Source organism: Typopeltis vanoorti, chromosome 13 (assembly GCF_054136105.1).
Source record: "Typopeltis vanoorti isolate ZY-2024b chromosome 13, IOZ_Tvanoo_1.0, whole genome shotgun sequence".
Taxonomy (NCBI): domain Eukaryota; kingdom Metazoa; phylum Arthropoda; class Arachnida; order Uropygi; family Thelyphonidae; genus Typopeltis; species Typopeltis vanoorti.
The window spans coordinates 24,158,932-24,183,777 of NC_143561.1; the positions used below are offsets into that span (position 1 = coordinate 24,158,932).

At 35.8% G+C, this 24,846-nt stretch overlaps 1 protein-coding gene across 3 annotated transcripts in view; it reads left to right on the forward strand.

The window, feature by feature from the left end:
• The window catches only part of LOC150099993 (ATP-dependent translocase ABCB1-like), a 370,123-nt gene that overhangs the window by 169,596 nt on the left and 175,681 nt on the right, over positions 1-24,846 (forward strand). For all 3 annotated transcript variants that reach the window (XM_090402525.1, XM_090402527.1, XM_090402526.1), the window contains exon 10: positions 14,894-15,004. In XM_090402525.1, the coding sequence (XP_090258651.1) occupies positions 14,894-15,004 (111 nt within the window). The remainder of the gene's footprint in view (positions 1-14,893; positions 15,005-24,846) is intronic.

A 24,846-nucleotide genomic window follows, 5' to 3' on the forward strand; every position in this document is an offset into this window, starting at 1 on the left:
CCCGTGATGAGTCTTTCGACTCCTTGGAGATGTCACAAATAATAATAATAATATCTGAATAAATCATTCTGAGATCATGTTATAAGTGAATGACAAATCGTTCGCGTGTAACGTGATCTTACAAGCATGCCCTCACCTATATCTCTTGGACAGAGAAGAGAGAGAAGAGAAATCATGACTATAAATTTTCATACTACTACAATAAAAGGTAAAAAATTATGTTTATGAAAGGGTTACTTCTTTTATCCGGGCTTCAATCCCATAGATAAGAGTGAAGCAAGTTGTAAAGCATGTAACCTGAAAACTGTGATGATGGAGCCGTGAAACCTTATGTTTTGCCTGGTAGCTTTGAATTCTGATTCTAAGAAATATTACTATTACATATTTTCTGTCAGAAGCCAGAGTACATAATTAGCACTTTGAAATGTTTGTTTAAAAAAAAAAAAAAAAATTCACAAAGGCAAAGCCTTCACTGTTAATAAAAGTAACTCTTTATATTAGCCCAATAGCTCCACAGCAGATAGCATGGTTTATTTGTGATTTAGTGAATCCAGATCTGTGAATGTTCATAGATGTTTTCAAGTGGGCATAATGTAGAGCCACTATGTAGACTTGCCTTTCATTCTTAATGTATGCAGTTTATGGTGAAGGTCCCAAAATGCCCTGGATTGGACAGATTTTATCATGCTTCAAGGCACTGAGTAGTAAATAACGCATACCCATTGAGAAATATAGAATCCACAGCCAGTTATGTGGAATATCCTACAAAAGCAACATTTCAAAAATTAAACATTATAAATTGCAATTAATGCAAGAAATCAAACTTGGCAATAAAATGAGCTAATTCAACTATTGTTCTGTAGTTAGAAGAGGCGATTTTGCTAATGCTATTGTTTTTTTGGATAGGAAAGGTTAGAAAAATTGATGTTTGATGATAAGATGAGAAGAAAGAACCCAGAGGAAGACCAAAATCAAGTTGATGCAATTAGAAATGTCTTAGAAGATTGAAATACAAGATTTGATAATATTGAAGTCCTGACAGATAACAACAGACTAATTTTCAGGAAAACTGTTGATTGGAAGTTGCTAATGTAAACTTTTCATGTAGTACTATCATGGTATCCTCTGTCTACTTGTTTAGGATGTGTGTCAGGAATTGGATATATTAAATTATTTTCCCAAAAAAAATTCAAAAAACAGTTTGCCAAATAATTTTTTTCAAATGAAATATTTGTCAAATATTGGCAGATGCAGCTCTATTTTAATTAATTATGAGAAATTTGATTATGAGAAATAATGAATTTGAATAATGAATAATTAATGATCAATAATAAATAATGGATTAGTGGTATCAAAGTGTTCAACTTGTTTCGGTTAATGCCAAAAATTACTTGCTGATAAGTGGGCACCAGATGTTAATGACACTTAAATGGTGTCATCACCATTTAGGTCTATTTTATGCAATATTACATTTTCTCTCTCTCTCTCACACACAGACATGCACTAACCTAAAGCTAAGCTGGTAACATTTTTTAAAAATTTTTTATTTTGCTGTCAGTAGGCATGGATTTAAATCCCATGGTGGCATAGATATTTGTTATAGAAAAAGTTTCTGTAGATGGTAGATCATTTGTATTAGCCATTGCTGTGTTTATTGTTTAATAGTACCCAAAAAATTATTTTTGGTTTCTAGAGCTGGATTCTTGGCTTATTTAGTCCTTAGTCCTCTATGGAATGGGATGATGATGATGTACACCATATAGCTTTTCCCAGTCAAGCTAATCCCATCTAGTTGTGGCTTGCTTTCATCACAAATGGAGCTCTGACAAGCATTGTCATAAAAGCATACCTTCCTATTCGGAAGAAATGCCCCCCCCCCCCCTTGTCCATTGAAACACAACCACTTGCATATTTGGCTGAAGTGAAGATTTTAAGTACAGACATTGTAAAATATTCAGAAAAGAACATTTTACCTATATAAATTTTGTTTACTGAATGCACAGTTTTCAGTCATGTTTCATGGTTATCTTTGCAAATTTTGTGGAAGTAAACTGAGATCGGTAAGTAGATATGTAGGAAACATCTTGAGAATAAGTATCAGTTATGTGTGTGTGTGGGGGGTGCAGATTGCTTCACATGGTTCATTTTTGGACTGAATTTGATTGATGGAAGGATTTATATGTGGCTGATGGATTGCACTTAAATGGATTTGTAGTTGAATATCTCAAGAAAGCATTGTTCACTGAGAGTATTGAAGTGCAGAGCCAGGAAAACTAGAGCTATTAGGAGGGGAGGGTCAAAGGGGAATGTTGTTAAAAGTGTGTGTGTGTGTGTGTGTGTGTGTGTGTGTGTGTGTGTGTTGAGGTAGGTAGGTAGGTAGCCATGAGGTAGGTAGGTATGAGAATGATCAAAAAATATAGAATCTAGACACTTAGTAACAAAATTTAATGGATAGTGAACACATTTTTAAGGACATATACTGAATATATTTTATTTATTTTTAATGGATAGCAAGTGCAATTAGTAAAGGCAAATGTGAGTCTAAGGGATACTGTAGTTTATATATACTAATACCATAATAATGAGATATTTTCAGATAGAGGAGATATTTTCATCAGTTGCTGCAAACTATCCCTAAGTTCATAAGAAAGATTCTGGTAATTGGACCACATGTTTATTAAGCTAAATGACAATAAAAAACAAACCTGACAAGTTTCGTAAGTCGTTTGACTTACATCTTCAGGGGTCAAAGGTAACTAAAAATTTAAACGCAAGAAATGAGAGATTACTCAAAATAATTCATTATATACAGTTGTGGCCATCTAACTGTTGTTATTAAATTGAATATCTGAATGTAGATTCAGTGCAATGCTAAGTTTGAACAATGCTGGGTGCCGCCACATTCTCAACGTGTCTGGACCACTGGTTTATACTGGCAGATCATGCTTTAGACACTGCTTTACAGTATTATTTGGAAGAAAACCAGAGTGTTACACAGAAATTGCTACATGTCAGAGAGACTTTTTGGAATCAGCAGCAGCCATGAAACATTCACCAAATAACAACTGCAGCTGCTATTGACCAAATTATTAATTAATTAGTTGATAGTTAATTAGCAACCTTCCCAACAGAGAATACAAAGCCCTTTTGCATCTGAGAATTAACAAAAATATAATCCTGAAAGTGGACAAGGGCAATGTTGCTGTCATTTTAAACTGAACATATTATTTTTAAAAATATGACCACCCTTCTTAAAGACAAATACATCTACTTCCTACTAAATTATGACCCCACACACAGATTACAGCTATCCATAGACTACTAAAAATGTTATTCCTGGCTGGCAGATATAACCAACAAACTAAAATCCTACAATTCCAGACCTCCCCCTCCTCGTATTTATGGACTACCAAAAATCCATGTTCCTCTACACCCAATTGTAGATTATATACATTCACCCACCTACAGACTAGTTAAACATTTAGCCAAAGTGTTTTCCTGTATTACTGGCAATACCTTGTCACATATACAAAACTCATCCCATTTTAAGTTCAGTATACAAGACTTCACTCTCTGCCACGCTGACTTAATGGTCAGTTTCGATGTCTCCTCCTTATTCACAAATGTCCCACTCAAAGACACCTTGGCACTTATCCAAGCAGAATTTCCTCCTGATATCTGAGCTCGTTTTTAGTTCACTATGAACTTGGGCGATTTTGTTTGGCAAGGAAAATTCTACAAACAAATCAAGGGCACAACCATGAGCTCTCCCTCCTCCCCCCCATGGCTAATTTTTTTTTCATGGAGACATTTGAAAAGCATTCTCTAAATTCCTTCCCCCCCCCCCCCCCACTAAACCCACTATTTGGCTACTCTATGTGGACAAGGAAAATGTGTTTGCAATTTGGCCACATGGCTGAGACACCTTACACACTCTCCTTTCCCATTTGAACAGCCAACATCCAAGGATCCAATTCATGATAAAAAATAGAAAGTAACAACAGTCTGCCCTTCCTAGACACCCTAGTTACAAGACAACCAAATGGATCCCCTGACCTTCACAGTCTACAAAAAATCCACACCCACCCACCCACACATTATCAACAGTCACATCACCCCCTCCCAACAACCCTAGTCCACCAAGCAAAATCAATTTGCTCAGATAACAATGCACTCAACACAGAACTTATCCACATAAAACATTACCTTTTTAGCTAATGGCTACACCTCCCACCAAATACAAAGAATTCTAACACCATGTACCCACACTGTCTCTTCCCCTTCCAAACATAGATTACAGCAAATCTATCACCATCCCCTATATCTGTGGCATCTCAGAAAAGGTGGCCAAGATATTAAAAAGCACAATCTAGTGCCCACCTATAAATCACACAAAAAAGCTAGCATCCCTTATCTGCTCCCCCAAAGACCATCTACAACCTCTGGATTTACCTGGAGTTTACTGGGTTACCTGCAGCTGCAACCTTCCTTATTATGGACAAATGGGTAGCACAGCCCACATCCATATATTGGAACACCAAGATTACATCCACGGCTGCTCAGGATTAGCAGACCATGGCCTTGGATACCCGGCATAGGATCTGTTGGAAAAAAGCCACCTTACTCCACCAGAGCAAATTGAAGTTTGAGAGACTTTTCCTCGAATCAGCTGCAGCTCTCACCAGCTATCCCAACCTAAACAAATATGGTTGTATCAGACTCCCCCCCCCCCTCTCATATGGGAAACCCTCATCAGCAGACAATCAGCCTAGTGGCCAAGAACACCTAACCAGAGCCAATAGGTGGCATGATTGTAGGACTTTAGGTCTTCCTGAATCTCTCCAGTTTTTTCATCTTTGTTCCTGAAGTGTTTCTGCATGCACTTGTCTATTACAAGTGTATTAATCCCTGATGATGCCGATTTGACTTTGGCAAAATATAGGATAATAAGTAAATAATTTTATTTATTAACAAATCATGATGATGATCATCATCAAATTCCTGACATCTACCCTCAAGGGATATACAGGATATGATAGTACTACATGAAACTTACATCATTACTAATTTCCTATCTACAATTTTCCTCCAAATCAATTTGTTACCTGTGAAGACTCCAACATTATCAGATCTTATATTTCTATCTTCAAAGGCAAGTTTTACTGCATTAATCCACCTATATCTTGGTCTTCCTCTGGGTCTTTTTCTTGCCAACCTGGCAGAGAACACTAGTTTTGCTAATCTTTCCTCTCCCATTCTGTTTAAGTGACAATATCACCTGAGAATAGCTCTACTAATACATTTCTGAATGCTAATTAACAAATGCGTTGTTAATTTCCTTAAACAATATATGATGCTGGAGAATCAACATATAACCCTAAACACTAGGATCCTTCTTCCAAGAAATAAGATAGAACTCTGTTTTGATAGCATTGAAATTCACTAGATTATTTTCCCCCCACTTGAGAATGGTGAGATCAGTGCTTAAGACTTTGGATTTGGAAGATCTTAAAGCCTGATTCATTTGCACTGCAAATGAAGAGGAGAAATGGAGGATACTGTCATCAGTAAAACTGTGAATAAGATTTCAGGTTAGAGGTCATTTATGTATAGGAGGAAGAGTATGGTTGAGAGAACAAACCTTGGGGCACTCCTGCATTGATAAAGAAATCAATGCAGGAGAAATCGTGTATGGTGATATTTAGTGAATAAACTAGCACAGGGTGGGGAACCCTTGGCACACCAACTTTTTTCCGGCACGCAACCCAGGGCTCACCTTAAAAAATAATTAAATAAAAAATACATATCCAACATCTTTGCTGGTACATTTTAACTTAATAGAATACAATTTTATTAAGTAGAGTGATATCAAATAAAACTGCAATAAAGAAACAAACACTGGCAATTCTTTTAGTAATAATAAGTCATGAAAAAATGAAACAAACATCTTATTTCTAAGCCATCTGTCTCCACAATATATAGTGATGTACAAGTTTTCTCCTGTTCAGTTGTTGCATCATTTGCCAGGCAGCCAGATGTGGCATGATTCCTTTAAAATTAATGTGATTAATCTATATTAATCACATTATGAAGGAAAGTGGTATTAAACATGATATCACAATTGGAAATGTTAATGTCAGTTCTTTGCTTTATGCGGACGATGTTATACTTATCAATAAATCCGCTACAAGTTTGCAAGATTCCCTGAGTAAATTGAATAACTGTTGTAATAAATATGGTATGAAGGTCAGCATTGAAAAGACAGACAATGAAAATAGGTAGAATTGTTGAAAATGTCAACTGTGTTTTGAACAGGGAGCCTGTGGAACAAGTAAAACATTTCAGCTACTTAGGCACATTTTTACTGAAGATGGTAGAAATATGGAAATAGATAACAGAATCAACAAAGCTGGTATGGTAGGAAGTCAGTTGAATAAATTCATATGGAATAAGAGAGAAATTAGTCGGAACACTAAATTAGCTGTATACAAGACCGTGTTCAAATCAACTTTAATGTATGGATCTGAGAGCTGGGTCAGAAGTAAAACACTTGACCAAAGACTAGAGACCACAGATATGAGAGTCCTGAGAAAGATTAGAGGTGTGAACAGATGGCATCAATGGCAATATCATATTAAAAACGAGGATATTAGGAAAGAACTTGACATTGTCAGCATCCAGGAATGCGTTAGCAGAGCTAATCTCAAGTGGTATGGTCACTTAAACAGAATGGGCAAGAAAAGATTAGCAAAACAAGTTTTCTCTGCCAGGTTGGCAGGAAAACGACCCAGAGGAAGACCAAGATATAGGTGGATTGATACGGTACAAAGTGCCTTAGATGATAAAAATATATGACCTGATAATTTAAGTTAAGGGATGTTACATCCCATATTCTCGTAGACAGGCTTATACGTTGGTTATGCATTATTAAAACACTTAAGGAATTGAACAACGTAGTTAAGGATATAAATTAAATTATACTTTAATAAATACTTTCCGATAATTCGGCAACGTCACGTTGCCATCTTCTAAAGGAACTTACAAAAAAAGCACGTGCACATAGGCACTACAACACAGTAACTGGGAATGAAAAGATGAAGCTATTTTTCTCCTAAAAGTCCTGATGGTGCCCTCTAGCAGGCTAAGTAGGTGTTCTTGGCCGTTGGGCTGAAGGTCTGCTGATGTAAGCCTCCCAAATTTGGTATTATTGACTAGTTCTACCTACTCACTGGTGAGAGGTGGATGCTGGATATATGAGAGGCTCTGCTTGGGATAGGTTTTCGCCTGTCTCTGGGTAGGGCCACCGCTGAGAGATTATGGCTCTGTCTGGTGGTGGGGTGAGCTTGCCACTGGGTAGAGCCAATGCTGAGAAGTTCTTCTTGGTGATAGGGTGAGCCTGTCCTGAGTGGAACAACAGTGAGTTGGGCGATCTTTATTTAGAGAGGTTTTTACTTAAATACAACCTCAATAAAGATTGAAACCGGTCTGGGTAGTGACCTTCTCTCATAATGTAGAACAGTAATACAACTCCTAGGAGCTAAGTTCACATTATGGGTAAATATTAAGAATAGTGATCGGAGCTTGCTCCACCTTTGCTATGAGTTGCCTCAGCTTGCACTACCTTAAGGGTCAGTTGCTGCTATCCAGGTATTTGCTTACACTTGGAATCGCTGAACTTTATTTATATAGTTTATATATTCTGCATGAAACTCTTTGAGTTTCTTATTTGGCTAAGAAACAATATGGGATGTAATATCCCTTAACTTAAATAAGTTATGTCACCAAATTGAAGCCTTTGGCTCTTCATATATATTTAGTATGATCTGATAATGTTGGAGTCTTGACAAGTAACAGACTGATTTGGAGGAAAATTGTAGATAGGAGGTTAGTAATGATGTAAATTTTTCATGTAGTGCTGTCATATCCTGTACATCCCTTGAGGGTACATCTCAGGAATTTGATGACGATATTCCGGATTATGAAGTGTTATCTGCACATGATTAGATAGCATGCATACTCTTCTCTTTCATTTTCATGTGTGTAGGTAGGCTTATAATTGTACTAATTTTGGGTTTGATTAAACTTGGTAGGTGTATGCAGAGAGGGATTATGATGACATTTTTGGAGTCCAAATTATAATTTTTGTCAATGTCCATACGTCTCTCTCTGTCCACATTTTTATACCCCATGCTGATTTTCATTAAAGTTGGAAGCTGTGTGAAGGCAGTTATTTTTTGTATGCACCATAGTCACAACTGTATAACTTTCTGATTCTACAACCTTGGTTATTCAGTTTTAATTTATATTTTTTCCTTTTGCCTTTCGCTTTATTCCCTTGTTGACTTCCTTTCTTTCTTCCTCCTTTTTTCTATTCATACAGATTGTACAGAATGCCACTACTACCAGCAAAGAAACTTAGACATTCAAATGAAGAGGATATTAGAGAATTTAAAGAATACTGGACTGAAAATTTTGGTATGATTAAGAAAGATAATAAAGCATTATGCATTTTATGTTCCAAATTGGTTGTTTGTAGGACTTCTGTAAAGAGACATTTTGCAACTATAATAAGAAATTAAGCAAGAATAAAGAGAATGAATTTCTCATGAACTGAACAAGACAAAAAAACATTCTGATACTTTGATGAAATTTATTTCAGGTAGGCCTAGTTCCAACTTAGTTGTTGCTAGTTTTGAGGTTTCAAAAGTTATTGCCCAACATGGAAAACCACTCGGTGATGAGGAGTATATTAAAGAAGCATAGCTAGAATGTGTTCCTTTCTTTCCTTTTTGACAATCTTTCAGAAAAGGTAAAAATTGTTCAGTGCATTAAAGATTTATCTGTGAGTAGGAAAACAGTTCAGGATATAGGATACTTAAGTTGGAAAGGAATACAGCAGAACAATTAGTGAAAGATTTGGCTTCATGTAAGTTCTTTTCTATTTGTGTTGATAAGAGCACAGGCATTGCATCTTCAGCTAGGCTTGCAATCTTTGCTCGATTTTGTAGGTTGACGAAGTATCTGAAGTATACACTATCTAAGGATATCACTGGGGTTGAAATATGTAAAGCAGTTATGAATAAATTATTTATTTGGCAAATTGATATATCAAAAGTGATATCTGTCACAATAGATGGTGCACCTAGCATGATTGGTAAGGAAGCAGGATTTGTAAATCTGTTTGCAAAACATGTTAGTCATCCACTGATAGGTTTCATGCATCATACATGAGGGAGACTTTATGTGCAAAAGCTGATCTAAAGGAATTCAAGAAGTGATGCAAACAGTAACTAGGGTTGTTAATTACATTTCTGCACATGCTTTGATTAACAGACAATTTCAGAATCTATGGAATGAGTTGGATTTGGTGTGCAAAGGACTAATAATGTGCAACAATATTCATTGGCTTAGTCGAGTCTTGTTCTGAAACCATTTGTTGAATGTCTGGATGAGATAAATCTCTTTTTGACTAATCAACAAATATCTGATAAAGAAATATATGACATTGTGTGGGTTTATAAACTGTTGTTTTTTGCAGATTTTTGCGAACATTTAAATGACTTGAACCTTAAACTACAGGGCTCTGGTAAGACTCTTGATGTTATGTTTGATGACATAAAGTCATTTGAAATGAAACTAGGAGTTTTTAAGAGGGATGTAGACAGTGATAGATTTAGATATTTTCCAAACCGAAAGAAATACGTCAATGATCTCTAAAAAGATGACAAAACAGACTGCCAATGTCTTCAAAAGCTATTTTTAAACGTCATTATGTCAACTGTTGAGCAGTTCTCTCTAAGATTTGTTAAGTTGGGAGAATTAGAAGAGACTGAAGAAATTCATTAAGTTTCCAGACACTATAAAATTGGATGAATTAAATTTGCAGATGTTTTCGTGGATAAATGTGGATGATTTTGAAATGCAGTTGATTGATTTTCAAAGTGGCTTAATTTGGAGGCAGAAATTTGTTGACATCACAGTTGACTTGGAAAATATTGAAAGGGAGCAATTGGAGATGGAAGTAACAGAGAGAAGAAATGAGGTACTAAGGACTTGGAATACTATTCCAGAAACTTTTGTATGTTTAAAAACCTTTGCAACAGCAATACTATCCATTTTTGCATCTACATATTTTTCTGAATCATTTCTCAGTGATGAACTTTGTTAAGTCTCGTAACAGGAGTAGCCTTACAAATGAAACTAGTAGCACATGCATACCTCTAAAGTTTCCAAAATATAAACATGATATAAATTATCTGCCATCAGTGAAGCAGCAGCAGAAGTCTCATTGATGTTAATAAATAAAATGTCCACTATGTTTCTTTCTCTAGTTTTGATTTGATGTTTTCTATTTAAAATGGTAAATATTAACTTTTGTTCAATATATTATGTAGGTAAAGTAACATTTTATTTTATCTCTAATTTTTATTTATTACTCATAAGGATTAGGAATTAATAAAAGAATATCTTTAATTTTATTTTCTTTTATTGTGCTTTAGTACAAGTAAAATGATTATGAGATTGTGCACTGTAATATATTGGAAAAACTTTAAAAAACTTGTCTGATTGATCTTTATAAAAAACAAAAAATTCAGAATTATTGTTTACTCTTTTAATGATGTTAAAGACTGCATCTTTAAATTGCATGGCTGTATATGTCAACTAGAATTACACTTAAAGTACTCTCAAGGGGTGCAGAGGATATGATAGTACTACATGAAAAATTTACATCGTTACTAACTTCCTGTCTACAATTTTCCTACAAATCAGTTTGTTACTTGTCAAAATATCATCATCATCAAATTCCTGCCATGTACCCTCAAGGGATGTACAGGATATGATAGTACTACATGACAAATGTACATCATTACTAACTTCCAAATCAGTCTGTTACTTGTCAAGACTCCAACATTATCAAATCTTATATTTCTATCGTCTAGCACTTTGTACCGTATCAATCCACCTATATCATGGTCTTCCTCTGGGTTGTTTTGCTGCCAACCTGGCAGAGAACACTTGTTTCGCTAATCTTTCTTCACCTATTCTGTTTAAGTGACCATACTACTCGAGATTAGCTCTGCTAACGCATTCCTGGATGTTGACAATGTCAAGTTCTTTCCTAATATCCTCTTTTTTAATATGATATTGCCATTGATGCCATCTGTTCACACCTATAATCTTTCTCAGGACTCTCATATCTGCGGTCTCTAATCTTTGGTCAAGTGTTTTACTTCTGACCCAGCTCTCCATAAGTTAAAACTGGTTTGAACACTGTCTTGTATACAGCTAATTTAGTGTTCCGACTAATTTCTCTCTTATTCCATATGAATTTATTCAATCGACTTCCCACCGTACCAGCTTTGTTGATTCTGTTGTCTATTTCTATATTTAATTTACCATCTTCAGTAAAAATAGTGCCTAAATAGCTGAAATGTTTTACTTGTTCCACAGGTTCTCCATTCACAACACAGTTGACATTTTCAATGATTCTGCCTATTTTCATTGTCTTTGTCTTTTTATTGCTGACTTTCATACCATATCTATTACAACAGCTATTCAATTTAGTCAGAGAATCTTGCAGATTTGTAGTGGATTTATTTAGAAGTATAACATCATCCGTATAAAGCAAAGAGCTGACATTAACATCTCCAATTTTGATATCATGTTTAATACCACTTTCCTTCATAATGTGATCCATATAGATAATGAATAACAGAGGGGATAATGTACATCCTTGTCTCACAGCAGATTTAACATTTAACCATCTTCCTGTACTTCCTTCAATTCTAACTGCTGACTTACAACTCAAATAAAGACTAAGTATTGCTTGTCAAAATATAAATGACCAAAATATAAGATGATGATAGGACTTTTAAGTAAAAATTCCGTCAGTAATTTTTACATTCGTTCAATCTTACACTCTTACAATATTCTTTGATTTTACTGCTGTAGTGTGATTTTTGATTATTTGAAAAGGTTCTCATAATACTTAAAAGATACCAAATAATATGTTTCCTAAAATTTTGGTTGGTACGTGAGAAAATTTTGCATGAAAGATTTGGCAATTTTGGCACCCACACTTAAAAAGGTTTCTCATCCCTGAAGTAGCAGTTAAATCATAAAGGGTACAAGAGAGACCATAAAATGGTAGTTTTGTAAAAGCTTGATGCTAACGATAATCAAATGCATTGGAAATATCAAGAATGACCACAATAGTACTACATGAAAAATTTACATCATCTTGAGATTTGTTGCTTCTGTCATTCCCTGCATTCTGATACCCCCCCCCAATCTCAAAAATAATAAATAAAATAAAGGCACAATTGGAAGCATCTTTTGAGAGAAAATCAAGCTTCTTGATTTCAAGATTTCCACACAGATTTCCTTGATTTCCACATACTTGATTTCAAGTATGTGGAATTATAAGGCAGTGATTATAATAGTCTAAGACATCAACTTGGGAAAGTTTCATAGAGGGAGGAATTGGAAGGCCGGGATATCATTAGTGCATGGGAAATTATGAAAGAATATTTGTTAGCAGCAATGGTAAGTTGTATACCACAAGTGAACAAGAGGACACAATTTGGAGTAAAATGGATGACAAACAATATTAAACAAGAATTGCATACGAAAAAGAGGCTATGGAAGAGATATAAGGAGACAGGTGAAAAGAAGATGCATGAAGAGTATAAGACACAGGCCAGAAGAGTGACTAGTATGGTAAGGGAGACGAAACTGGAATATGAGAGGAGATTGGCCCTAAGATCCAAAGAAAATCCTAGGAATTTTTTAGATATGTGGCTGGCCAGTAGGAGGAGAAATAACTGTGGAAGAATGATATTGTGGGATAAAAATGGGAATAGAGTGACTGATGCAGATGACATAGTGGAATTGTTCAATGAACACTTTATTGGGTATTTCATCCTGAGGAGTCAGTTTTAATGCTAGAGGGATAGGGTAGGTTCGAGGTTTAGAGGTACAGGAGGAGAGTGTGTTTCAAATACTGAATACTCTGGATGTCAGTAAAGCTGTGGGACTGGATGGTATTTCACCACGAGTTTTGAGAGAATGTGCTAGGGAACTGATAGTGCCTTTGACCTGGCTTTTCAATGAAAGTCTGGCTTCGGCAAAGGTGCCCAGGGAATGGAAGGAAGGTAAGATAGTGCCATTGCATAAGAGCGGTAGCAGAGTGGAAGTGTCTAATTATAGGCCAGTTTGTGTGTCATCAGTAGTTAGTAAGATTTTGGAGAAAGTAGTGAAGGACCGTATACAGCATTGGGCAGATGAGGGTAATGTTATCTGTGAGAGTCAACATGGATTTTTGAAGGGGTGGTCTTGTTTTAGCAATATGCTAACCTTTTATGATAAAGTTACAAGAGCTTTAGATGAGGGAAAGGCATATACTGCCATTTTCTTAGACTTGCAAAGGCATTTGACAGGGTGCCACATGATAAGCTGATATTTAAGTTGCAGCACTTAGGTCTGGATGCCAGATTGGTCAACTGGATTCAGGATTGGCTGTCCAATAGGTATCAGAGAGTTGTGTATGGTGGGGGCAGTTTCATGGAAGCAGAGGGTTACAAGTGGGGTCCCACAGGGCTCAGTACTGGGACCTATATTGTTTAGCCTGCTTATCAATGATATTGTCAGTGGATTTCAAGGGGATATTCAGTTGTCTGCAGATGATGCGAAGCTGGGAAGGATTATTAGTAATAGTGCAGATGCAGCAGCCCTGCAAGAGGATTTGAATAAGCTAGATAGATGGGCAAATGAATGGGAGTGTCGGTTTAATGCAGCAAAATGTAAGTCTTGAGGTTTGGGAAACATCAATGGGACACTGCATACTTTATGGGAGGAGTTATACTGGAGGAAGTAGGGGAGACAAGAGATCTGGGGTTGATGATTGATAGAAACCTGAAATTTAGGGGACATATTGCAAAGCTGGTTAAGGTAACATAGAGGATTGCTGCAATAATGAGGATGCTGTCCTGCAGAGATAAAACAGTTATCATTCCATTGTATAAGACCCTGATCAGACCACATTTGCACTATTGTTCTCAGATTTGGTTCCCAGGATTTGAAGGGGATAAATTAACTGTGGAAAGGGTACAAAAGGCAGATAACAAAGATGGTTTTAGGACTCTACAATAATTATGAGGATCGGCTGAGGGAATGTGGACTGCAGAGTTTGGTGGATAGAAGAAGGAGAGGTGATATGATTGAGACTTTTAAACTGTTGAGAGGTGGTTACAGGGTTGACACTGGGGAGTTCTTTCGCTTGGTTGAACAGCGGAAAGGAGTGATGACAAGAAGCCATCCCTGGACGTTACGAAAGGAAACTGGGAGCAAGAGGGTGAGGAGTGGTTTCTTTGCATGGAGGGTGGTTGAACAATGGAATGCATTGCCTGATAGAGTGGTGAGAGCGAGAATGGTCAGTGAGGTTAAGGAGTGGTATGATAGACTTTTTGTTTCCTAGGGAGGACCTCCCCTCAATGAGTTTTGATAGACTTTGTGTTTCTTAGGAAGGACCTCCCACGATGAGTCTGGGAGGGGGGGGGGATTCAACTTTAAAAGGCCAAAAGCCAAACTCACTTTTAAACAGGAAGTATGCTTTTTGGTCCCATCACAGCATTACCCAAAGACTAAACTGACCTCGTGATGTTCTTCTCCTGTGAATGCTGCATAGATTATCCAGACAGATTACTGCCTACTATATCAAGAACAGCTCACTGCATGTATTTTCTGGTTTATAACCGGAAAGACTTATATTGCTAACATATTTTATTATCCTAGGTAGTAGAGATTTAGTTAATAGAGAAGTGTTAGATTGAGTGATTTCCTTAATTTTATATAACAGAACATTAATTACCTTAACTTGAATATTTATAAATAGGTACCGCAAATAGACAGTAGTTCAGAAGTTGGAAAGAAGCCTCTTTCATTAGAAGGAACAATTGAATTTACAGATGTTCATTTTAATTATCCTTCTAGGACAGATGTACAAGTAAGTTTCCTTCTTCATTCCTCTTACATTATTTCCTGTGTATTATTAAGCCCAGTAGTATGCTCTTGCTAAGTAATTAGGCTTTGTGTAAACTTAATTGTAGTTATGATAGGTTCAGTATGTTGTTTCCCCCCTCCTCCCTGCTGATTTTCTATTTTGTAGAGGGGGGAGGAGGAGAGCCTTACTATCTCCATGGTGACTGGCTAATTTACCTTAACTTTAAAAGACGTTATTATTATTATTATGGGCAACTCCAAGGAGTCCCTAGACTCATTGAGGGAGGCCCTAAACATCATGTCAAGAACTATTCAGCATTTGCACATTGTCTATCATACTTTGCTTTGAACTCATTCACAGTCGTGGCACTGACAACAGACTCTGGCAACCTATTCCACTCATTCACCACTCTCCAAGCAAAAAACCTAGTTCTAACACCTTTGCTAACTATACTCTTACTCAGTTTCCATGGATGGCACCTAGTTCTCTCACCACTGCTACACCTGCTCTGAAAAATTTCCTCTGAATTAATCTTGTAAAAACCCCCTCAGTAATTTGAATGTCTCAATTATATCACCCGTAAAAGCTTAGTTCCTCTAGTTGTTGACTAGATTTGAATCCAGTTCATCGTTTGTATGGTCAAATGCCATGGAGTGCAAATGCCAGTTCAGATCATTGCTACTGAGTACTATAAATTTTTATAATGGGGATAAATTATTATTATAAATAGTTAATTTAGAAGAGTTTATTTTTTTAATGAAATCATATATATTTCTTTATAATTATAAAATAGTTCACAATGTTTCTGAATAATTCAGTCTAGGTGATCAATTCCTTGTTCATACAACTGTATGAATAAGGAGATCTTTATTTGTTTTTTTTTCTTCTTCTTCCTTCTATGTGTTAGGCCTACTGGCCTGTTACAGAGTTATCTTAAGCCCTTATAAGTCGTACCTGTCCCAAGAATAGGGTGACTAGCCCAATGCCTCCCGGTATATTCTATGGCTGTAGCTGCGTGTGGTCACAGGGCCGGTTTGCCTGCTTGCAGGAGGAAAATCCCTAGATAAACTGGGGAAAAAACCCTGCTGTCCACACCCAAGACCAGCTAACTTGGCTATGTCTGAGAAAAATCCTTAAGCTCCTCATTGTGGGAATTTTTTGGGTTTGAGCCATATCACTTTAGGTAAATTAGATAACTTTTAGTTAACCAGTTTATACAAAATGCTATGCAATAGCAGGGAATTATTTTTATTACTTAACACTTCCAGTAAGCCCAAGGATTCATTGCAGAAGAGCCTTTCACTCTATGCAATTGACCATTTAAATCTTTATGTACATACTACCTCACAGTGTCATCTACTGTCACTAATGGTATTTTTTTTTTTTTTTGTCTGTAAATTGCATGTGTATTAGGACTAATTTGCCTGCATGCAGGATGAAAAACCCTACTACCTTCACATAACATTGGCTAACTCACCTTCAGTTGAATAAGCCCACATAAACTCGGATCTTTTCCATTTGAATGGAGCATATACTGTCATTCTTCCAATTGTGCTGTGGAGGTACAATTTGAAAAAATTATAATACAGACTTATACTAAATTGAGACATTTAGTATATATCAAAACAAAACAAACTGGCCAGAGAATACATACTTTGACAGACATTGCATACAGAAATAGTTAAGAGATGAAATGCCAGCCCAGCACTCGCTATAGCAAACACTACTATAATGACTTACTTGTAAACTATTCCTGTGGTTCCTACTAGTTTATTATAGTGAGAGTGAACTGTATTGAGTTGCTGTAATTATGAATGATGTCACAGTGAAAAAATGTTATGTTGTAGAAAGAAAAAGCTAAGCTATTTATAGTAATGGAGCAATCCTTTTGTAACAAGTAGGCTTAAATGAGATTTTAATTGAAGGATATTAATTTACATACCTGTGCTATTATGTTGTTATCTGGTGAACTGATAACCATATTAATCCAATGATTTATAACAGTGATTTATAAATATGTTGGTTGTGGATTGTTTACTTGGGAGTACAGGCTTTGTCTGTGCATCTCTTGTAAAGACCATGATCTCAGTGCAAAGGCTTCATGGTCAGATTAGAGTTTGTCATGTAATATGCCTTTTGTGTTTTTGCTGGATCATTTCCATCTTCTTCATGTTTTCCCTTTTTATGCTTTCCAGAATAGACATTATACCTGTTCTGGTTTCAGAATTGATTATTCTATCATCTTTCCAGTTTTTCACAGTCTCTTCTCCCTAAGGTATGTAAGAATGTAAGGGGATTAACGACAAGGAACAACTATCACAAAAATTAAGATAAAAACTTAAATGAGAGATATAGGTATGAATGGATATTGGAGATTATGCAGTGATTTATAGTGGAGTTCATCAAAATGAACTCCATAAATCTGTTTCAGACCCTTATTTGTGCACTTTGATTCTCATTATAGTGAACTAAAGAATTGTCTATGGTGATTTATATTAATATGGCATTGATACTATGGATCTTTAGTTAGTTGGGCATCTATTCTTTGTTAGTATTTTTGATGAAGATTATAAAAAAAAAAAAGTGGAGTGCAACAAATATATGTAATTTCATTTATTTAAAACAGGAAATAAATAAATAAATATGCTATGCATGGAGTACTAGGGTAGTGAGGTCCATTATAGATTATGCAATAGTAGTACCACAACAAATAACACATGGCTTTGAGAAAATGATGTTTCTTTCACCCATGTCAAGATTGAAGAAAAAGAAAAATCTAAAAAAAAAAAGACATTTTTAAACTGAAATTATTATGAGATTTAGATCCTACTTATACAGTTTGATTCTCATTATAGTGAAATTATAGGGATCTAAAGCATGGTGATTTCCTTTAATATGACATTGATGCTATAGGACTTTAGTTTGTTATAGTGAGTGAATTCACTGTAGTAAGGGTTGATTGTAGATAGCTGAACTAGGTAGAGATGTGAACCCAGATCTTGTAGAGTTTAATTCTATAAACACAAATTGTTCAAAGGAATGAAGCATTATTGTATAACTGGCAGTATTTCTTTCTTCAAAACTGAAACTGAAATTGGGGTTCAATTTTTGCGATTTGGCAACAAGCAGAATTCAGCTATTGGCTTAATTTACATCTTATAAACTATCTAGAACATAGAACAGTGCCTTATCACTCTTGATGAGACTATCTCCTGCAAAGTAAAATCAATAGAAAACATGCCTGATTCATAATGAGCACCTTGACAGCAGTGCATTCTCTGCTGAAAACACCAGCAAACTCTATGACCTCACTGCAGTGACAGTTTATAACTTGAACTAGGCTGAAAACAAAAAAAAAAAAAAAAAAAAATACAATACTGTCATCCTCAGCTTTCACCCATAAAAAGATAAAACACTAAAGAATATCGTTAAGCTAGCTAGAAAATGTAATTTTTACCCCAGAAAAATTGTCAAGTGCCACTGCTTTGTGTCCATAGAAAAAATGGTTAAAATGACATCCGATATACCACTGAGTAGATCAGAATTAATAGTGGCTGTGAATAATTTCAAAGGCACTTCTCCCCTATAATGAGTCTAGCTGACTCTTACCTTTGCTCAGTAGGAACAAGGTTGTTGATTACAACAACTGGAAGAAAAACACCAAAGCAGTGACAAAGCAAAAAGCATTTAACATTAACTGTAAAAAAATTCTAGTGTGAGAATCAAGTTATGCTAATAGTCATGGTGGAAACTAAAATATGTAACTGCATGGGAAGAATGCATCACCCATGCAGTTCGCAGTGAGCCCAACTAAGTCTTCCATATCCACTTTGCAAATGTATCTCATCTCAGTTCTATATTTTATAGTGTTCATTTCACTGTCCACTCTGCAAAATCCATTTACTTTTCCTGACAGAAACGCAAATTTCAACCTCTTGAAGCACACTGCTCATCTCAGCTTTCTCAGTTATGCACTCTTTGACTTCTTTTGTCTCCAAGATGGCATTTATGCATGTGCTTGCTCTGATATATAGCATGCCAGAGAGTATCCAACTTCAGATCCAACTTTGAAAATTTCTGTCCTGCTGTGTCAAATTTATTTTCTGTCTCTAATGCCAACAACTATTCTGAACATTTTAACTTCCTCTCCTTAAATATTTTCTTCAGCCCAGCTTTCTTAACTGCTTATTTATGTCACTCATCTCTGGACAAATACCATGGAAAAAGTTGGGCAAATCTCAAATGATTGTGGTTGCTCCTGTTTCTCCAAGGCTTTTGAATGGGTGAGACATAAGTCTGTTAAATAAGATCCTATCATTTAGACTGATCCATTATCTGCAACTGGTTGCCGGTTTTCTGACTGAATATACACATGATAGTAGATATTTCCTTATCTTATAACTATGCAACTAATGCTAGGGTTGCAAAAGCCCTGTTATTTCACCTATCTACTTACTTCTATATATATGTGAACCTATATTTAGGTGAAGAGTTCTTAAGGATCAGAGCTGTATAACAGAGGAGATATTCATGCAGTTTTTAAGGAATGCGGAGAACTGACTGGGACTTCCTGACCTAATGTCCAATTCTTACCTTCTCATGGTGCACCCTGTTAGGTACCTGCCTGGATACTGAACGAATGAAGATGGGATGGCAATTTAGGATTTAGCTGACCAAATTGTATTCTTATTGGTTTAAACCACAATGTAAAATGATGGTACAACATGACAAAATTTCATGCAGGCTAGGGTGTGTCACCTGGTTAAACAAGGCCCACATTATTTTTGTCAGGGAACCAGGGCGAACAGTGAAAAGTCAGCTACTCGAACAAATCTTGAAACACATCCCAACTCAACATCAACAGAGTTCAAGATTGATACTATCAATGTAAGAAGCATCAATGGAAAAGAAATGGAACTAGCAGAAGAATTGAATAAGTACCAGATCAACATAATAGGCATGACCGAAACAAAGAAGACAAAAGCAGGTGAGATCTTTCTAAGCAAAATATAAAATGTTATATTCTGGTAATAACGATCAGGCAAAAGAGGGAGTAGCCATAATATTCAACACTAAAATGATATACACCATCACATCAAAGTGATATATTAGAAGTATACAATTAAGTGCGTTGGGGGGGCGGGTTGATCACTTATTCACTTGGAAATAAGGTCATAAATGATACGACTTAATTGCAGAATCATCAGCACTAGCAGAAATAATTTAAAAAAAGTATATAAGGAAAGCGAATTTTTATCTGAAAAATATGGAAAATTCAAGTGGGAGAGCATATAAATAAAATACTTTTAAGTTTAAAACTGAAAAAATATAAGATAAATCATGTGACATTAGACTGAGGAATCATTAATTATATTTAAAATTAACAGTTAAAATGTCATAATCAAATTCCAGACATGTACCCTCAAGGGATGTACAGGATATCACAGCACTACATGAAAAATTTACATCATTACTAACCTCCTATCTACAATTTTCCTCCAAATCAGTCTGTTACTTGTCAAGACTCCAACATTATCAGATCTTATATTTTTATCGTCTAAGGCACTTTGTATGTATCAATCCACCTATATCTTGGTCTTCCTTTGGGTCATTTTCCTGCCAACCTGACAGAGAACACTTGTTTTGCTAATCTTTCCTTGCCCATTCAGTTTAAGTGACCATAATACTTGAGATTAGCTCTGCTAACGCATTCCTGGATGCTGACAATATCAAGTTCTTTCCTAATATCCTCATTTTTAATATGATATTGCCATTGATGCCATCTGTTCACATCTATAATTTTTCTCAGGACTCTCATATCTGTAGTCTCTAGTCTTTGGTCAAGTGTTTTACTTCTGACCCAGCTCTCAGATCCATAAGTTAAAATTGGTTTGAACACTGTCTTGTATACAGCTAATTTAGTGTTCTGTCTAATTTCTCTCTTATTCCATATGAATTTATTCAATTTATCCAACTATACCATCTTTGTTAATTCTGTTGTCTATTTCTACATTTAGTTTACCATCTTCAGTAAAAATCTTGCCCAAGTAGCTGAATTGTTTTACTTGTTCCACAGGTTCCCTGTTCAAAACACAGTTGACATTTTCAACAATTCTACTATTTTCATTGTCTTTGTCTTTTTAATGCTGACCTTCATACCATATCTGTTACAACAGTTATTCAATTTACTCAGGGAATCTTGCAAACTTGCAGCAGATTTATTTAGAAGTATAACATCGTCCACATAAAGCAAAGAGCTGACATTAATATCTCCAATTCTGATATCATGTTTAATACCACTTTCCTTCATAATGTGATCCATATAGATAATGAATAACAGAGGGGATAATGTACATCCTTGTCTCACACCAGATTTAACATTAAACCATCTTCCTGTACCTCCTTCAATTCTAACTGCTGACTTTCAACTCAAATAAAGACTAAGTATTGCTTGATATAATGCCCCATTGACACCATATAACTGTAGCATATTCAATAGCTTCTCTCTCTCTCTTGACACCTTGTCATGTGCCTTTTCCAGATCGACAAAACTTAAATACAGATCTTTGTTATATTCCCATGCTTTCTTAACAATTTGTCGTAAAGTGAAGATCTGATCCTGACAGCCTCTATTTGGCCTGAATCCAGCATGTTCTTCACCAAGATTTTCTTCCATAATTCTTCTCAACCGTTTCTCAAGTATACTTGCATAGATCTTGCCAGGAACACTCAGTAGGGAAATACCTCTGTAATTCTCACATGCAGTTTTATTTCCCTTTTTATATATGGGTACTATGAGAGCCCTACTCCAATCATCGGGGTAGAGCTCTCCCTCTGTCCAGGACTTCTGAACTATGCAGTGCAGCCACTGTAAGACTCTCACACCACCATACTTCAGCATTTCTGGTCGAATATCATCTACTCCTGCTGCCTTTCCACATTTCAAGCCTTTGATGGCTTTTTCTACTTCAAGTATGGATATGTATTCCTGACTGCATGCCTGGTCAGTATTTTTTATCACTGTGCTATCATCACTGCTTGTTTCATTTAGAAGATTTTCAAAGTAATTACTCCATACTTCAAGGATATCTTTTTCTCCCATTTTCATGTCACCTTTATCATCTCTAACTCCTTTTACAGCACACTTTCCTCTATTCCTAAGCTTCTTCAACAACCTCCAAAATATTTTGCCACCTTCTTGATATTTATTTTCTATATTCTTGCCTCCCATGACTTTTGTTTATCTAGTTTTACACAGTGTTTAGCATTCTTGCATTTGTCTCTATATTCTATAAGAGCACAAGCTGACTTATTTGACAGGAACGTTTGATATGCTTTCTTCTTTTCCTTCACTGCCTCTTTAACTTCCTGTGTCCACCATGGAGTTCTGATTTTTCTCTCCTTGCAGACAACCTCACCACCTGCCTCTCTGGCTGAATCAATCAGTGTTTTCTTCAAGAGTTGCCACTGAATCTCCAAGGTTTGGTTCCTGTTCTCAAACTCTCATTTTTTCTTCAATAATCTTTGTGTATTTATTTTAGTCTACAGTTCACATCTGAGAGCTGCTCAACTGTCTTTCATGTTCTTCTTTTTGATATGAAATTCAATTTAATCCTGCTCAAGGCTAAATAGTGATCGCTTCTAATTTCAAATCCTCTGTATCCTCTGGTGTCCTGCACCAGGGAGAAAACATCACTATCAACAATGACATAGTCAATGAGACTTTTCTTATTCCTTGCCTCTTCTCTCCATGTGAATTTGTGCACATTTTTATGTTGGAACATGGTGTTAGTAATAACCAGTCCATGTCCTGAGCAGAAATCCAACAGATATTTGCCATTATTATTAGCTTTGCTCTTTTCTCCAAATTTTCCCAAAATATTTTTGTATGTCTGACAATCATTTCCTATTCTGCTATTTAGATCCCCAACAAGGACCAACTTTTCCTTTTTCATTGTGTCAGTTGGTTTTTCTAAAGCATCAAAAAATTCCTCCACCTTCTATCTTAGTAGAACCTTCTGTGGTACCATAGGCACAAATAAGTCTCATTGTCCAGTTCCCCATTCTGATATTTGTCCACATCACTCTACTTGAGACTGCATGCCATTCAAGAAGATTAGCCTCGTATTTTGTCTTGAATACTATGGCTACTCCTTCTTTTCCTTGATTGTCATTTCCTGAATATAATATTTTGTATTTATTGTTCAGAAAGATCTCGCCAGTTTTTGTCTTTGTTTCAGTCAGTCCTATTATGTTGATCTGGTACTTATCTAATTCTTCAGCTAGCTCCATTTCTTTGCCATTCATGCTTCTTATGTTGATAGTACCGATCTTTAACTCTGGTGATGTTGAGTTGGGGTGTGCTTTCAGATTTGTTCTAGTAGCTGACTTTTCGCTGTTTGCCCTGATTCCCCTGGCAAAAACAACACGGGCCTTGTTTAAATGGGTGACGCCCCAGCCGGCATGAAATTTTGTCATGTTGTACCATCATTTTGTATTTTGGTTTATGCCAATAAGAATACAATTTGGTCAGCTAAATCCCAAATTGCCAGTCCATCCTTGTTCGTTCAGTATCCAGGTAGATACTCAACAGGGTGCACCATGAGAAGGATTGGACATTAAGTCAGATGCCTTGTTCGGTTCCCCGCATTCTTTTAAAGGCTGTGTGGAGGTCTCTTTTCTGTTTTCAGTTCCTCTGAAATCCAATAATGGAATTTTGGATGAATGAATGGATGCAAATGCTGTGAATGACTGCATATATAAACAAAGAATAAGTAAAATTAAACTTTACTTTCAATTATTTTATCTTCTATCATCATATGCATCTTTGAGATTAAAATTACAAACATATTTTAAATTGAGTATGAAGACAGATTGAGAAAATGCATACATCAAGAATACATAAAGTAATCTGGGTGTCACCGGATGGCAAAACACAGAATCAAATAAATCATATTGCCATCAGCCAGTGGTGCAGGAAATGTTATTAGATGTCTGAAATAAAAGAAGTGCTGATATTGGTTCAGATCATCACCTAATAATAGGATCTGTGCAGTTATTCATTTGAAAGTATCACCAGGGGAGTCATTTAATAGATGGAAATTTGATATTGCTAAATTACAAAATGCTGAAGTCCGTAATGAGTTTAATATTCAAATTCTTTGATATGAAGAATTTTGATATAGAGGCTAAATGGAAAAAAGTAAAAAAAAAGCTATTACTTTTAAGGCTGTTTTTGCCTGCTTTCATTTAGGAGTGACTCTAAAGGGTCACTCCTAAACGAAAGCAGGCATAAATAGCTATAAAAATAATAGTTTTTAAGAGGAGTAACATGGTAATTTTCCCAGAAATAATACCTATAAAAAAAAAAGCCCTTAATGTGATAAAGTAGAACATCTTTAAGGATGTGCTAAAAGAAAGAAAGAAAGAAGAATGGTTATCAGTGGAAACTTGGAGACTAGAGGATGAAAGGAAAAAAATAAAGCTGAATGATGTGCAATAAATACTTTCCCAAAGGGAAAGATAAATATAAGATTTTAAATATAGTTAAGAGAAGTGCTAGAAAAGACAAAAGGCAATGATTTGAAGAACTGGCATCAAGGACACAACAAGCTGCAGGCAACTATAATAGTAGAGTTACACAGTATTATAAGAAGACTTTCTGGAGAAGTCATGCAAAAAGAATGTCTCAGTGAAGGATCTCAATCGAAAAAGTTTAGTGTCAACAGAAGAACAACTGGTGGAGACATTTTAGCCAAATCTTTATAGCAGTGATAGAATACAAACAGAAATAAAAAAAAAGGAGTAGATGAATTAAAAATTGATACCAGCCTGCCATCTAAATT